The sequence below is a fragment of the Cygnus olor genome, chromosome Z (genome assembly GCF_009769625.2).
Source record: "Cygnus olor isolate bCygOlo1 chromosome Z, bCygOlo1.pri.v2, whole genome shotgun sequence".
NCBI lineage: Eukaryota > Metazoa > Chordata > Aves > Anseriformes > Anatidae > Cygnus > Cygnus olor.
In genome coordinates this window covers 16,059,998-16,077,411 of record NC_049198.1, presented here as the reverse complement: position 1 = coordinate 16,077,411, position 17,414 = coordinate 16,059,998, and the positions used below count along the sequence as shown (strand labels likewise).

Genomic DNA, 17,414 nt, shown 5'->3' with positions numbered 1-17,414 from the left:
AGTACAGGCTTTCTTTGGCTCTGGGAGGATTTAACACTGAGAGGTGGTGAACATCTGTGTCTTCACTGAACCTGTGGTTTCTGAAGGTGCCTTAAGCCATCAGTGTCTTGTGTTTCTGTCTTGGCTCCAAATCTCATTAAAGTCAATGGGAAAACATTTCAGTGCTGCAGGACTGGAGCTTCTCAAGAGGTGAACCTGGTGTAGCTGGGTTTCTGACAACTCAGGTGCACAAGCGGTAGGAAGCAGTTTATCCTGGGTGTAGAAAAGCGTGCTGAAGTGTGATCACACATGACAATCACAGAGGCTTGCTGGGACAGATAAAACAGTTTTGCGCTATTCGGTAGTCCTACTTTGTTTTTTCATTACTTTTTTTGATTCTGCATCCCGAACATAGCTAACATATCACTACCAGCCCAAGCAAAGCGCCGCCTCTCTCTGGGGGCTCTGACAAGTCATTTATTCTCTCCAAAATGGAGTTTAAGTATGTGCAAGAGGAATGGCCTGTCTAAAAGGGCTCCCATGGGAGCTTACTCTGGCATGATGTGTCTCAGCGTACAATGTCCGGGGGACACTGAGGAGAGGGCAGCACAGAGATCCCAATGTGTGCTGAAAAAGTGAATTTAAATAGGAAGAAGACAATTTTTCACTTTTTTTTTTTTTTTTTTTTGGTGAGATGGGAGAGGCTAAGAGTGTAAAGAATTTCAGGTTAGACACACCCAACATAACAAGTAATTCTGCTGAGTTGAGGACTCAGCTAAGTTTGGTCGATTCCTAAGCTGAGTCAGTAGTGTTTCTAGTAAAAACTGATGGTTTGTTATAATTGGAAGTAAATATCCCATTTTCAAGCATTTTACTGTTTAATCTTGAGTTCACATCTTGTTCACATTCTTTCCTTTGAAGTGGCAGCTCGGGCTTATCAGATTCCATTATTATTTCTAACCATATTACCATTTGATTTTTGTTTGGCAGCTAGGTTTTCTGTTAATGCTTTTCAGATGGAGGTGACATCAGATTTTGGTGGTGAAATTTTACCCGTAGGGAGACTTCTTATTACTAGGTTTACAGAACTATGTTACTTCATATAATTTTTACCTTTTCTTTCCCCTCTTTGGTAATATTCATCACAGTACTGAGACGACTGCTAGATTCAGTGGGCTCTGTATCAGACCTTGAACTTGCCTACAGTCATTGCAGGAGCTGGTTTGAGGTTATTTCTAACCTGCATCTTCATGAACCTTGCATTTTATTTCCATCTCACGAGATTTTTTTTCACAAGTGTATTTTTTCACATTAGTTTCCATTTAATGTGACCACAGCTGCTGCTGTCACAGCTACCACATGATGAAAAAGGAAGAGAAACACACTTTCACAGAGTTTCTGCACATAGAAGCATAGAGTAATTTAAGGGGGAAGTGACCTGTGCAGGCTACCTGGTCCCCTCTCCCCCCGCTCACTCAAAGCAGGACCAGCTTCAGAATTAGACCCGGCTTCAAGGTTAGATTAGGTTGCAGACAGCCTTATCAAGTTGAGTTGTGAATATTGTCATGGATGGAAATTCTGTAACTTCTCCAGCCCCTGCTCCTCTCCTCAATGTGAAGAACTTCTTTTATGTACATACATACATGGAATTTCACTTCTTTGCTTCAGCTTTTATACTGACTTGAGGGAGGTTTTTAATTTGAACACGGAGTATTTCCTAGGTTCTAGGAAGACTCTTCTTTTCTTGGAATAAAAGTCCACACTTGAAGATAATACAATATGACAGTAGTCAAACCCATACACAGCAGTTCTGGTGGCAGCGAAGAGATATACAAGCTGCCGGTCTAAAAGAACGAGACTGAAGTACAGCTTTAGGTAATAGAAGGAAGAAGTAATGGTTACAAACACAACATCTAGAGGATAGTTTTAGTAAGAACCGGCCCTTCATTAACTTACAGCTTTTTTTGTTATTTATTTTATTATTATTTTTAATCACAGGACAAAATTCTTCATACATAGCTGCACTGAGATATAATATTCCTTTATTTTGGAATATTTCCCTACTTAAAATAGTGGCATTTTATGTCATGACAGATTAATTAGATTTAAATACCGCAGTCTTTAGGCAGAATGCTCCAAGATGATGAGACGCAGATGCTGCCTATCCAAAAATCTGGAAAAGAACTAAAAGAAAAATCACAGAATGTTGACATTACACAATGACGGGATTTAATCCTGGCATGACTGAAGCTATCAAGAATTGTGTGGCTAAATCTGTTGTCAGATATAATAAACACTCTTTCTGCTTCCATTTATGTGAACATGTGCAGCTGTTGAAGAAATGGGCATCTTTGCTTCTTAGTCAAACAATACATAAAATGTATTATGCTAGAAAAGATTATGTACAAAAACAGGTGACAGAGCTGTGCTGCAATAGATTGATTTAGAGAAGAAAGTATGAGACCTACTTTTTCGTATTGATTCCCTCCTGCAGTCATTGAATTGTGGAAACAGAGCTCATTTAACTGAAGTTCTTGAGAGAGAAAGAAAATATTGTACGTGCATTCATTTTATAGTCTACATGGGAGTTATATTCATGTAATTGAAAAAGATCCACCAAATCAGTTTTCAACAACATACAATACACAACAGAATTTATTAAGAGGACTGTGCCATCGTGTCCTTGTCTGTCTGCTTAACTCACTACAGACATGAACATGCATCATGTATTATTTAAATGTGTATGTTGACACATACAATTCATAGGATTTAGAATTGGAAAGAACGTGAATTATACAACAGAAAGCTTTCAGCGTGCTGCAGAGTTGAATTTTTTTTAGGGCTAAATGAAGATGTACGTTACCCTTAAATAAAATAAAGATAATGAAAATAAAAATAAAAGGGTTCTTAGATGACTGAGCAGACCAGCATGTTCATTTTTCCTGCTCTCAGCAGTGAATTTAGTGAGCATCTTGCTGGGTCTTAGGAAAAGCATAAGTATGCTGACCTAGAGGATGAGGACAATATGTTTGTATATCTTTTTTCTGATGAAGCAGGCTCTGGTAATCCATGTGTTGAAGATGCTCTTTAGTGTGACTGTGGGTCTTTAAAATTTGATTTTAACTCACCTTGACAGAGAGGTATAGGTGTCAAATAAGATTGCCACAATTTTTATAAATATGGGGGTTTGAGGAGAGAAAGGAGCCTAAGCAATACAGAGCTTGGCTGAAGCTAACAAGAACATACAGCATGTTAAGGGCTTCATGCTGAGCTTTGAGTAAACCCCAGGAAGAAATGTAGAGAAAACTGGGCTTTTCTAGTTCTGATGTTCACAGGGCAACTTTTTTCTTTTTTTTCTTTAGCGAAAGTACATTGTGAAATACTACTCTAAAGTAAATATAATGCAGTCTTGATAATTCTTTTTAAGAAGGTTGAAATCAGGATATGCCAATTTAGCCAAGTAAGCTTTCAAAATGGGCATGACATTTTTTTTCCTTGCTGTGCACTTCAAAAGCCATCAGCTGTTACCTTCTGTTCTGGAAACCATCAGGATCCTATAAATAAACATAAGATAATATAGGAACAGGAAAAAAAAATCTTATGCCAGCAGTTATTCTTATTATTAATTCTGTTGTTTCTTTTTTTTTTTTTTCTTCTTTGCAGTGTATCCTATTCAGTGCATGTCTCTGAGGACTACCCAGGTACTGTGCAACATTCTTGTCCATGACACATGTATACGTGTTACTGTAAATTACAACATTCAGATGAGAATATTTGAAAGGGTGTTAATGTGTTCCAGGTGCATCCTTGTGCTAATCACTTTCCATTAGTCAGATAATTTTCACAGTCATTTCTTCCTTTCAGGTATCATTTATCAACCGGGTCAGGGTGAGAAAACCTAGTTCACAAGTTTACTGAGACCAGATCTTGTGATGCTTTCCATGTTTGGAGCCAACACAGTGATAGAGGAGGGAGAAAGCGCCCAGCTCCTTTTTGGCATGGTAGATAAAGTCTGATCTTTCAAGAGACTGAGCAGTCTGGCACGGGGCCAGCAGAGCAGTTCAGTGTGTTAAACCTTAATGAGACTGATGACTCACGTTCTTAAAGTTAAACCTGTGGACTGTGCAGTGATGCTTCTCAGGGTCTGCAGGAGTTGGGGTTTGTGTACAGGTGTCTCTTTGGTAACGTAAGCTTGCAAAGCTGTTCCCAGCTGCTCTCTTTTTTTTTTTTTTTGCTATCTCAAGCATTCACAGTATGTACATCTGCTTTGTGAAGAAGAGATGTCTAGTGTGTTAGGAATGATAATGACTCTTTGCCATTTTACAACGTTGATCCTGAAAATACTCACTGTGATTTGGTGAGCCAGTGTCTTTGTCTCCTGTATTTGTACTAAATCTTTTGAGTTAGCCATGATCAGCAGCAATGTTATCTCTTTTCTGGCATGTATTTTAAGGGATATTTTAGGGACACACCAGAGCGTGGTGGTGTCTAGCATAGGAAACTCTCTGCTGGTATCCTCCTCCTCAACTGGAATATGCCTTTCAAGCACTGTTGCTTGTTTCTAGAGTTCAGAGCACTATATGCCCATCAGATAAATTTCTCACTGGATAAGTCTTTGCAGATCATGGTTTAAGTCAATTAGTGTGTAGCTGTATCAAAGTTGTATCCTTTAGAGATTAAGGGTGTGTAATACACAGTGAATCAAACTTTGCATACCAGCAGAAGACTGTCAGAACTGATCATCAGATAAATTGCTAGTGTATGTAATAAATATATGGAGAGATAAAAGTGCTGCTTTACAAATGTTCATTCAGCCAGAAGTGATACCACAAGTGAATTTTAGATACCATAAAAAGACCTTTGGGTACTGTGTATACTCTAGCTCCCTGCATTGCTATTGTATATGCAGCATCACCACGTTGACACTGATAACTGTGTAGATATTGCTGAATTGCTTCATAAAGCATCAAAAGATTACAAACAGCTAAGCATTAAATCATACCTCTGGGAACCATAATATGACATGACAACTTTCAGTAATGGAATGTGTTTGAAAGTTTCATAATTGCAAGCGAAAGCTAAAAATATGCTCACAACGGTGCACTGAAGAAGTTAATCAGAAGAGTGTTGAGACAGTAATGTCTGAAAGTTATTCATACATTGCTGAAAATGTGAAAATATAACTAAAAATTTTAGAGGCAAGTAATAACAGTTCCAGCAAAATATCTTCGTAACCATTTTCTCACAACATTGACAAAAGTGGGGGAGAATAGCGCTCCTAAGGAGCAGTTACAGAATATCACATCAATGAGTAGACTAAAGTCCCTTTAATATAAGTGGATCGTGACTCCTGTGAGAACCATTACAGCAGCAGGTATTTTGCTAATGAATATATGTTTTGACTGATACTTGGCTAGCTGCCATAAACTTTTAGAACTACTATGGTCTTTTATGCCGGTGATTTGTGGGTTATGGACACATTAACAGAAACATCCCTCTCTTAGACTGCGTTAGACTGCAGTAGAGCTGGGGACACCCAGCTTGGTAGTGAGTAGTTGTTTGCCTACCTGCAACAAGTTCAGGCAGACTCCACCTAACTGTGTTGGAAATGGGATCTTGAAGAAAGCAGGCCAAAACCAGTATCTTCATTTCAAGTTTCATTACACTGACAGAAGGACAGGAAAGGAAAAACACACACACAGAGAAACAAAAACAAAAAAAGCAGTGGTTGCCAAGTAGAAAAGGAAAACAAAAGCTTGGCAGTGAAAAATATCATCCAGCTGCCACGAAAGAATGACAAGCAATGGGCATAAAATATAATTAAAATCAATAAAACCTTAATTGAGTCAGCCTTTTTTCCATATATATATTTCTTGGTAATCATATATGCTGTACAGCACAAATTGTTGTATTTCCTACATTTTCATATAGCAATAAGTTCTAGCACGTGGATTTCCTTATCTGCACCCATATAGTGAGAGCTGGGTAAATTTATTTAGGTCTAAATGATGTTCTCTACAGCAGTAAGCTACGCTCCCAGACTTGGGAAAGGAGTGGGCATGTGTTGCATGCCCAGAGCCATCCAACATGGTGATGCTGGCACTGAAACGGTGATGGCAAGGTGGAGCCTGCAAATAGAGGCAAGGCAGGGGGTCAGGGGGAGGGTGAGAAGCAGCTGCCCTGGGTGCATAGCTTACAGCCTGACAAAAGTGGCAGGAGGAGCGAGTGCTGGCAGATGGCTGGAGGCAGCCCCTCTTACTCTCGCTGTGCCGTGGCTCTAAAACACGTCCCCATGCCAAGCATGTAGCCGAGCAGATGCAGACTGAGCAGATGGAGCAGGTTGCAGTGCCCACGGAGTGCAGCACTTAGGAGAAAGTGGGGTCAGCCTCCAGGAGCAGCTACCTGCTCACAGTATGTGTTTGCTGTGCTGTGCACAGACTACTTGGGTTACCTCACGGGACAGCGCAGGAGTGAGAAGTAGGCAAAGGTGTGGGGTAGCGCCAGACATGGTAGCTCTGCGTGAAGGTGGCAGAAAGGCTGATTCACAGGTGGCGGGCTGGGAAAGCCCCATGCGCCTGTCTGTGCGTGGCGATGCAGCTGCCAGTCTGCAAAGGCAGCGTGGCACACCTGTGGGAACAGCTGACGCTGCTGCGAGGAGGGGGCAGCCTCCCTAGGGCTCAGTCTGGATGCAGACTTCCCAGAACCACTGCAGTATGGGTGGCAAATTGCTGGATTTACTGATCAATTAATGTTTACATTATTTCTAGCATTCCACTGGAAGCACCGTGGTCAAAGGCTTTGAGATGTGGGGTTGCAGCAGTGTGCTTAAAAGCGCCTGCGAGTTCATGCCCTTTGCTGATGTTGATAGATCAAGCCCTTGATAGATCAAGCCCATGATAGATAAAGCCCTTTCAATTCTCTTACTTGCCTCTCTATCTCTGATTATCTTAATTGTCAGCCTTTCTACTATAGAGTGGAAAGTCCAGTTTAGCCCAGATCATTAGAAAACAAAATTTTTAATACTTTCATAGGCAGTTCAGCAGTTCATGCAAAATTAGCTTCTGTGCATACTGCATAAAAACTTGCTGCTCCTTTTTTGTTGTCAGTGGAGGTTTGGTTGGAAATAAAAAATCACAGTCTATTCCCACATTTTATAAGAAAGTTTGAAGTGTGCTTTCAGTATTCATACCCATACCCAAAGTTTTTAAAGGGAACAAAAGATTTTTTGTTCCTGAATCAGGCACAAGAAATGTTCTCCATTGATTAGAAGATAATTCAAACATCCTTTTTGTAACTGACCAACATGAGGCATATATATTTTGCATAATGTGCTGTTAACAGCCAGCTCACTGCATGTTAGACCAAGCCTGAATGTTGGTATCAAGCATGACAGAAAATGTAGAACAAGTCATCCTTTTGGAAAAGGTTGGCACCAGCCCCTATGGGTCTTGGGACAGTTCTGAGCAGTGCTTGGTACACTTCATGAAAGCCATAATGTTGGAATGCAGGGGGGTTGGTTGTATAATATTTGGTTCTTAATCTTCCATCCTTTTTGTACTTTTCTTTTATCTGCAATCTCTCTAGAAAAAAGCGCAGCAAGAATATGATAGTGTTGGGTTTCCCTCATCAGCTGTGAAGTGATTCATTATGGTAGAAGGGTGGGTTGTGCAACGAGGGAAGGGGCTGGCAGAGCACCACGGGACTTCAACATGCAAAGTGTTTTTCTTTCATAGATAACACATATGTTTCCAGTTCTGATAACGATGAAGATGTGTTAGTTACAACAGAGCCAATTCCAGTAATTTTCCACCAAATTGCTACAGGTAATCTTATCTCCTGATTATTTTACCAAGTTCATGTTTTGTGAGGGAGGACAAGACATTTCCTGTACTTAAAGGGAGATGTGTTAATATGTGTACTTGTACAGTTCACTAGTTCTTCACAGGCTCGCTGTAGTAAGTTGTTCTACATTTCAGAATAGAATAAATTAAAATACTTCTTTTGGGGATCAGCACAATTGTGTAGGCAGAATGTATTTTATTCCTTTAATGTTCTGCAGTCTGTGCTAAAGTAATTCTCCTCAAATACAGTTAGACGTGCTTAATACTTCCCAATTATAAGTTTTCATGCTCACTTGCTTAAACCTTTATGAAATCTGTACCACTGGGGATGAAACAGTCTATAACTATCATTGCCTCTGGTGAATTATTTCAAAAAAATTCAAACAAAATGATTCAGCTATTTCACAAATGAGACTACAGGAAAAATATTTTTCCAGTGATTTTGGGAACCTCTTCATTTGAAATTACATCCATACTTTCAAAAAAAAACCCGTTTAATACATAAAATGGCATTGAGAGATCTAGGCACTTATATACAATATATAACCAAGATCTCTGTATACTCCACACAGATTTTTTTTTAGACTTTATCAGCTAAATTCCTTGATGATTTCAGGCTATAGGAAGAACTGAGTAAAGCAGTCTTAAATCTAGCAGTTCTGCAGATAAGAGTGCTTGACTTTGTGGTATTTTTATTATTGTTACAGAGCTTTAAGGTATTTTTGTGTGCATGTATAACACAGAATTACTTTGAATTCCACTGGAAAATCAATATGATATTCAGTCTCTGATCTCATTTACGTAGTAAATCAAGAATAATTTTATTAAAGTTACTGGAGTGGCACCCTAACAAAAACTGGTCATTATAGCCTGAAGTTTAAGATTGTATTAAATTTTATTAATTCGAATAGATTAAATTTTATTTGCAAGTATGTACGTAATTTGAAAAGAAGTAAAGCCTATCATTTAAAATAAGATATAAACCTATATTTTGTATATAAGTTGATCTGATTTAATTATTGCTGAGGGTTTTTGATCTTTCATTCTTTTCATTCTTTTTTACACAGAAGTTTAAATTACTGATTGGGAAAAAATAATCTCCTAAATGGACCCGCTGAATTTCATTTCACAGTTAAAAACATAAGTATTCTGAAACATAGTCTCTTGTTAATTTTAGACTGTTGTATTGTAAACACTTTGGTGTCCTTCATACCTGTGACTTACTTAACTATTTCAACTAAGTATTTAAAGTCAGTATATACAAAAGTATTTCACATTTTTCATAGATGTTCTCTATTTTCCCTTTTATTTTAAGAATTAAGAAAAACCAGCGATGTCAACTATTGCTTATCCATAAAATCAAAATTACAGAGGGAGAATGGAGAGGTATGTATTTCTTGGATGTATATTTTAACGAAAGATATTTTAAGAAACAACTGAAAATAATATGTAATAGAATAGAATTCCTGTCAAGTGCACCCTTACAACACATTTTGGAAGAAATGTCTTAGCTTACTTAGGCCACTACTGTGGCCTACAGCAATCCCACTGGAGCCTCTGGACCTTCTCCTGGCAACGTTCACCGTAAGTAATATCTGGAGTGTGAAGGCTTTTCAGTCATGCTTGTATTTGTGCTTTACCTCTGGCATGGGCCCCTAACTAGTCTCACTGAGATGATATTAAGAAAGAAATGGCACTAAAAGATGAGGTCTTCAGGGGCTGACAGTGTTAGGGCCTCAGAGAAAGTACCACATAGGCTCCCACCATGAGTGGTGCAAGAGATTGAGCACTGTATCAAAAATTCAAGTGCTTAACTTCAAGACTTTCTCTGACAAGGTTGATTTCTGGATTTGGAATATTTGTTTTATGACTAATGACCTTTTAGGCTCTGATCTGTATTTTATTCTGGAAAAGGGGGTTAAGTATGATCAGATATGATAATGGATATGGTTGTTTGTTTTCATTAGGTGAAACCCTATTCGATTTTAAAAACTGCACTTGGAAGTATTTTGATTCTACTGCCACATAATTTTATGCAATGCTCTGTAAACATTAAAAGTTCAAATGCAGTATTTACCCTTTTGATGCAGAATTTACCGTTTGGATTAAAACCTTAAGATATAGTTAGTTTCCATGGGACAGACTTTTGAGTTTTTCCTTTTTTTTTTTTAATTGAACAAGGTACTTAAGTATAAAAACACTGAAAAAGCCTTTAAATAAGTCTCTTAACGCTGTTGGCTAGACAGAAGTTTTAATTAGGATAGGATGGGTTTTACACTATTCTCATGTGAGAGTTTTGTTTCTCTTTAGTTGGCATTGATTTTTTGTTCACTTGGGTTCTGTTTTAACACAAATTTCCCCTTTAGCTAGGGTTATTATTAAACAAAGATGATTGAAGTCACTTTATTTCTTTTTAGTAAAGTAGAAGCAGATATGATTTTTATGCCTCATTTTAAAAAATCGCTGTGAAATTGGCTGAAATACAATTTTTGTTCTATGTATACATGTAGTAACTACAGAAGGAATTTAGAGGTAAAGGTAAGGAGGTGGGATTGTATTGTCTGACCATAGAAATTGGTGATGAGTATATTTGACATTTATGAATGTAGGGCATTTAGGGGTACCTTCTCTACTTTGATTCAAACGTCTGATTTGTATTCCACTGTGACAGTTCTGTGTATCATGGAATCATTGAATGGTTTGGGTTGGAAGGGACTTTAAAGATTGTCTAACTCCAACACTGGAATGTGTAGGACATAAACAGAAAATGTGCAGAAAGTACATGGTGTTTGGATTGAAGTAAAGAGTTAAGATTTTATCACATATTCTTTATGGGATCCTTGTCAGAATAGAGCCTAGAAATAACTAATGTATTGTGAGAAACAAGGATTAATATTTTGAATTAATTACGTAATTATAACTAAAAGCTTCATTGGTAACAAGTAGAATATAACACTGCAGTTCATGCTGAATTGAAGTCTGTACCATGAGTGGTTCTATTTATTTGAGTGCAATTATTCACAGAGCAGCCTATTTAGAGCAGATTTTCTTGGGTAAGCATATTACTTTCTAATCTTTAATTTTCAAAGTCTTAGAACAGAGGCAGTCAGAAAATTAAGTTTTAAGTTTCCTGGCAACAGGCTGGTACTTTTTAAGCAGAGGTTTGTCAGAGTTTTTCACAGAAGGGGACTTAAAAGATCCCATGCTTAGGCTTGAATTATTTCCTTAAACTATTAGAATTGATTTACCAGAATCAAGTTAATTAAAACTTTATTAGGTCACTGAAATGCTTAATGGATTAAATACAGAACCTCTGTCTTGGTGGGTAAAGTATGCTTTGTTTAGCAGGACCACAGAGTGAAGTAGTCCTGAATATTCTAGTCCAATTCCTAAAATACCACGCTGTCTGTATCCTCTGACAAAGTATTTTTCTCCGACATACATTTGGGGTTGTTTTTTCGTACCCCAATAGTGTGTGTGAGCTTTGTCTGCTCTTTCACTATTCTTAAAATGGGCCCATAGTACTCCTCATGAAAAATAATACTAAAATGTCATCTCTTATTAAGTGTGAATAGAGCTTATTTGCAAAAAATAGTCTTCCTGTGCTCAGAACTATAAATGCAAGACAGAGATACTGCTTTTATCATTGTTAATTTTCATTTTTAATTAAGGAGTCACAGCACAGCAGCACACTTGAAGAAGATTCTGAAGGGGATAATGATTCTGAGGAATTTTATTATGGAGGACAGGTAATGAAGAATATTTTGCAAATGTTTCAAATTTATATCTGAAGGCCTCTGTGGTTCATTTTATTTTAATTTTTTTATAATTAATTTATTATGTTTATTCAATGTGTGAATGTAATGTGTCTATATATATAGTATTTTATAGTAAAAGTATTGAGTATGTTATACTGTATAATCATGTCAAACTTAAAATAAGGAGAGCTCCTTTGCATTTGTAAAACTGCAAGAACAGAAAATCCAGCTGTTCTTCAGGATGTTTGAAAATAGAAGCCAGTTGCTTTTTTCCAGGAAATAGACATTTACTCTTTACAGCATATCCCATTATTGATACAAATGGGAAGTCAAGCTGGATCCAAATATGTTTCCTGCTGGAGCGTTGCCATTTTGTAAAGTCAAGAGCACTGCAATTTAATGGTAAAAAATGGTTATTACAAAACAATTTTAATCTAGGCAACGATCCATTCTTTCTCTGAGGTCTACAGTTAAATTCACCTTGAAAAATGCTACATGTTTTTAGATAAATGTGCAGCTCTGTTTTCCTTCTTGCTCCCTTAGCAGAATTAGTTATTATTACACCCTGTGATGTGCTGGGAAATAAAATATCTTTATATCTTTTCCTTTTGCAACATCAATAGAACGCTTCACGCTGCTAGCCTCCTTTATTCAGATTTTTGTAATCTTTTTAGTCTAAAGATTGCCCCAAAGGAATCATTCCTCCCTTATGTTTTTAGAACTGTTTGCTTTGATGAACATTCTAGCGAATTACAGCTGGCATTTATGAAACTTGTTGCTGCCTCCGCCTGGAGGCTGAAGCCATCCACACCCTGAGAGTGCAGAGTGAGGCTGCAGGAGTGTGTCGGCAGTGCCGGCTGGTTGGGTTGGAGCAGGGTGTGCGGCATGCTGATGAGCAGGGCATCGCTGAGCCTCTCCTCCAGTAGCGTGGTGGGGCTTGAACACAAAATATGAGTTAAAGTGCATTATATTTACAGTAAAGTATTGAAAGCCCACCCCTAAAAAGCTACAGAAAGTGATACTGAAACTGGAACTGAAATAATGTATTTTCAGTATGAGAAAATGACTGACATGGGTACAGACTCATGTTCACTTGAGAAATGACTGCAGGGGTTGCCTCCCTTCCTCTGCCTTTTAGTACAGCCCCACAGAGTGCTGGAGAGGGCTGTGTACACATACTTCAGTGCAAAGACCAGTATCTTATTTTAATCTGCCTGAGAGGAAAAATCTTCTGATTTGTGCCCTGTGGTGATGAATTGTGTGTACTGGTGTCATTTTTCAACTCTACTGAGAGAGCAATAACCTCAAGGTGAAGGAAAAGCCAGCAAGCAGCTGGGAGCGCTTGCTTCTAGAACCAGTGCAACTACATTTGGTAAAGGATGCCTGCCAGTGCCCAAATGGGTGAATAAATATTAACGCTGCCTATGAGATATGAACAGAGAGAGCAGTAAATCATTTTGCAAGGTGTAAAAGAGTTGTGTAATAGCAACTACTGGTCAGAATTCGGTTGCCTTATATTTGAAGTTGGAAATGCATTATATTGTCATTCTTTGAGCTAGTGTATTTAATTGAAGGAATGATAACAGGAAAAAAAAACACAGTAAAATTGTAGTTAAATCAGTAATAAAAAAAAGACATTAGATGATTGGAAATGTCTTTAGAATAGAATACTCCAAAAGCGATATAAGGAGAAGAAACAAACAACAACTACAACAACAAAAGACATCATCAGAAATGTATTTATCAGGAGGAAAAAAAAATAAAATGTCATGGTCAAAAAGATGAAATTTTAAGGAAAATCTATAGATTGAAGTGGTTAAGGACTTAGGAATTAAGTAGGAAACCAGGTAGTGAGCTAAGTTCCTGGAGAGATAAAAGAACAGTCCTTTTTCAAAGAAGGTGATTTTAAGAGTTGTTAAGTGGGCACCACATGTATTGTGATTCAATAATATAGAAATAGAAAGTAGTCTGTATGGAAAGTAGTTGACAGTATTTGCAGGGAATAGGTAAGGTAAGCTGCTTTATTTGAGACAGGTGTTTGCTGTGCCCACAGAGAAGGGGGTCAAAAATGTTGATGCTAACAACTATGGGGAATAGCTACCGGTATAACTGTGCGCGACACAGTTGGAAAAGGTGGAGGTCAGGGTTTATACTAACATTTCTAAGTGGTTACAGCTGGAAAGACAAGAAAGCAGCTGATGATGAAACAAGGAGCATGGGAAATTGCATTTGATGGGCAGTGAAAACAAGATACGACCTTTTGGTCATAAATTAAAAGCTTGTATCTGCTTCCTAGCCACCTGCTTGTAATCCTGCCTAAGGATTTAATGGATAAATACTTTAAAGTAGCTAAGTGATTCAATAGCCTAAGTCCTATTGATTTTCAATGGGATTTAGGTCTGTAAATCACTTAATCTCCTTTAAAAATGCAACCTTTTGTCATTATATGGGACAAAATAATCTGAATTAGGTCTCAGATTAAATACCAGGACTTTCTAAACACAGACCCTTCAGACACAGCAAAGTTATCAGATTTTTAGCTTTTATTTTCACTTTCTGGGCATCTCTTTGTTAATTCTTACTTTGAATCTCTATCTTCTACATTTGCAATAGAGAATAGTAGTTTGAAATAGTAATACTACTGCTTTTGGTGCTTTCTCCCTCTCTTATGCTTCAGTTACAGAACGTACTTACAAATTTAGATACACAAAACTCTGGCAATGTCCCCTATGTACATCAGCATGTCTGTGGCACTAATTTAGGGGTGGAAAATACCATACCTGTGGTCTTACAGTTTGCCAGAACACTGCTTTGGTTCTTTCTGGAGGTCATTACCTCTTACCACCAGAAAATAGATGGGAGAAGGCAGTATGCAGAGCAATTTGGTGTTCTGCATAGTGTTCCATTTGGATTTTATTAATACTTACATGTTAGAGTGGATAAAAAAAAATGTGCTTTGGGAGCAACAAAGTGATGGGTGAACCACAGTTATGATCTGTGAAAACATTGATATGCTCTCTTTGGAAGCAGAACAGCAATTGCTTATGCTTATTTAAACAATTCATTTTTGAGTAATGATATATACATATATATATATATATTTACATATACAAAGGTTTGTTTACTCCTACCTGAAGTAAAAGAAAAATAAATCAGTAAAGGTTTTGTTCTTATGCTTGTCTAGGTGGGAAATTTTTCTGATGTGCCTATCCATACAGAGCGGGGATAGCTTGCTTATACCTTTCTGGTGGGGAATATCATCAATAGCTCAAAGTATGTTCACGTGCTATGCTGATGAACTGCCTTATGTTTGATGAAGTCTAGGTCTAATCAAATTATTTGCTAATTTTCATAAGTAAAAGGTGATCAGGTGATTATTATTGTAATTCAATTGAAATGTATTTAATTAGATATGTAATGAAAAGTACAGCTCCAGATATCAGAACTGAAGTGCTACAGCACTGAGGTCAAGCAGATTTGGATGTATGAACTGAAGAAACATTACTGCGATTACATGGACCTCTGCAATAGCAGGAATTCTCAGCAGGAATTAATGTGTAAAGATATTTTAAAAAAGATATATTGCAGTCTTGTGCTTTGCTGTCTGAATTTGTCAAAGGTACAAGCCAGGTCTTATTCTCGTTTCTGAATGTGTCCAAATTACGAGATCATTGACTTTAGTGGAATTACTGTTTTTCTAATTGGTGTAAAGAAGTAAGAGTCAGGGTCATACAATCACAAGCATATTGCTTAATGAGAAAATAGTAATTGACTTTTAATAGATTGTTACAAGCCTAATAAAGTATATTTGTCCTTACAGAAGATAAGAGGATATTTAATTATTTTGACTTCATACAATCCAACTAGACAAGCATGCAAGTTTTTTCTTTATAGTATAAACACTAAACATAACCATAACCACTCTTCATGTAGCTTTCATGAAAAAAAATGTGATGACATCTCAGTACACGTTTCTTTAGACCTTATCTGGTAAAAAATGCTTAAAATGGGAAGGTGTCTTTAATTATTTCTCTTTTTTAATCTGATGTCATTGCACTGGTGGTTTAAAATGTAGCAAATGTAACTTAGATGCTGAGAGACTTAGTGCATGGAATAGTGTCATGCTTCTCTTGTTGAGCCCACGCCATTCTGTGTCCAAAATATATGAGAGTGTGACAACAAGCAAGAGGGAGCAAATCTTTGTGCTGTGGTAGTTAGACTGGAATGGTCTAACAGGAGATATCTGATTCTCCTCCTACTTACCAGGTTAAAAATGCAAGAATGTCAAGAGGCCCAGAACAGCCCCCAGGACAAGATAGGATAGAGGAATGAGTTCTTTGCATCTTTTCTTCCACAAACAGGAGTTGGGCCATCTGGAGTTCTGATACAGAGGTGCCTGCTTTGCAAATCTCATTGCTTAGAAGAGCTAGACCACCTCAGTGCTTCAGCTTATCAACACAATGTCCTTTCTGAGCATGGCATTAAGAAATCTTTATGCAGCACATTTTGCAAGGAGAGCTTTCAAGAGCCTAGATCAGATGCCAGTAATGAAATAAATAAGAACTCCTAGAATTTTGCTGTTGTTTTGGTAGGTTAGCTATGATGGAGAACTTCACAAGCACCCACAGTTGGAAGCTGATTTAACAGCAGTGAGAGAGATCTATGGACCTAATGCAGTATCTCTCAGGTATGTCATCTACCCTTTTGTATTGTGGAACCTGTCACATTTTGGAGGCTGTTTTGTGTACTTTCCCTCACTGCCAAAACACAAGTCTTCTCTGAGCTCTGCATATTGTGACAAAAGGAAGGGGCACTCTTAGCTAGCAATAATGCGGTATTTGGCTTCATTTTTGTGGCAGAGTATTCAAACAACTTGCTTGGAACAGGTCCTGGAAGCTTGTTCTAAAATATTGTTCTTTGCACTTCAGTAGGCATTTGATCAAGCTGTTGTATGTTGTTGAAAATTACTATTCATCATTACTCTAAACCCTTGTTAAACTTTTTATTTGTTGTATTCTGTCTTCTGCCCTGGGGTTGGAACAAGAGGTACGATAAGAGATTTAGTAGATGTTGTCCCCAGGGAAAGATTGAAGGAGTTGGTTTCGTCTAGTCTGGGGAGAAAAAAAAAAAAAAAGGCAGAGGATTTAGTAAGTTTCTCTTCTTCAAGAAAAACCTTCAAAAAACAGTGATCAAGTGTTCTCCATTGTCACTGTGAGAGCTACGATAAGAAAGTAGTCTGTTAGAAACAAACAAGAATTTGGTTAGATTTTAGGAAAGCTTTCTAATTGTAATGAGGTGGGAAACTGAAGAATCCTACACAAGGAAATGGTGGAACCTTGGTCAGGGGTAAATTGCAAACAGAAATTACACAAAAATTCTGTAGGGCATATATGAGCGTACATGATTCTGCAGCAGCCTATAGCTGTATGGTATGTTTTATTCACTTCAAGTCTTTTATAACTTCATTTTCCATCTATGTAATTATTAATAATTTAATTAAAATAACAGGGAAGATGTAACAGACCTGTCAGAAACATTACAATTAAAATAACAAAATTGTTATATAAACCAAGTAATAAAATACAGAGATTATAACCTTAAGCATACGTATATTGCAAGTAACAATTCCCATTAATCTAAACAATAATCTCTGTTATTTTAGAGTGTGAGAGTGTGTGTACAACTGTGGTGTAAGATGCCTTTTGAAATTAAGTGGAAATTCATTACATTTTTAGGACCTGGAGAATTAAAATCCAAATGGTTATGTATGGGTTTAGGAAATAAATTAAATAATGTTTAGTTGCCAACTGTTAGCTATGAAATTGAGAATACCCTT

At 37.4% G+C, this 17,414-nt stretch overlaps 1 protein-coding gene across 3 annotated transcripts in view; it reads left to right on the top strand.

The window, feature by feature from the left end:
- Positions 1-17,414, top strand: part of PARP8 (poly(ADP-ribose) polymerase family member 8) — a 116,283-nt gene that overhangs the window by 49,857 nt on the left and 49,012 nt on the right. For all 3 annotated transcript variants that reach the window (XM_040540786.1, XM_040540785.1, XM_040540787.1), the window contains 5 exons: positions 3,643-3,680; positions 7,713-7,802; positions 9,136-9,206; positions 11,492-11,569; positions 16,171-16,265. In XM_040540786.1, coding sequence (XP_040396720.1) covers positions 3,643-3,680; positions 7,713-7,802; positions 9,136-9,206; positions 11,492-11,569; positions 16,171-16,265 — 372 coding nt within the window. The remainder of the gene's footprint in view (positions 1-3,642; positions 3,681-7,712; positions 7,803-9,135; positions 9,207-11,491; positions 11,570-16,170; positions 16,266-17,414) is intronic.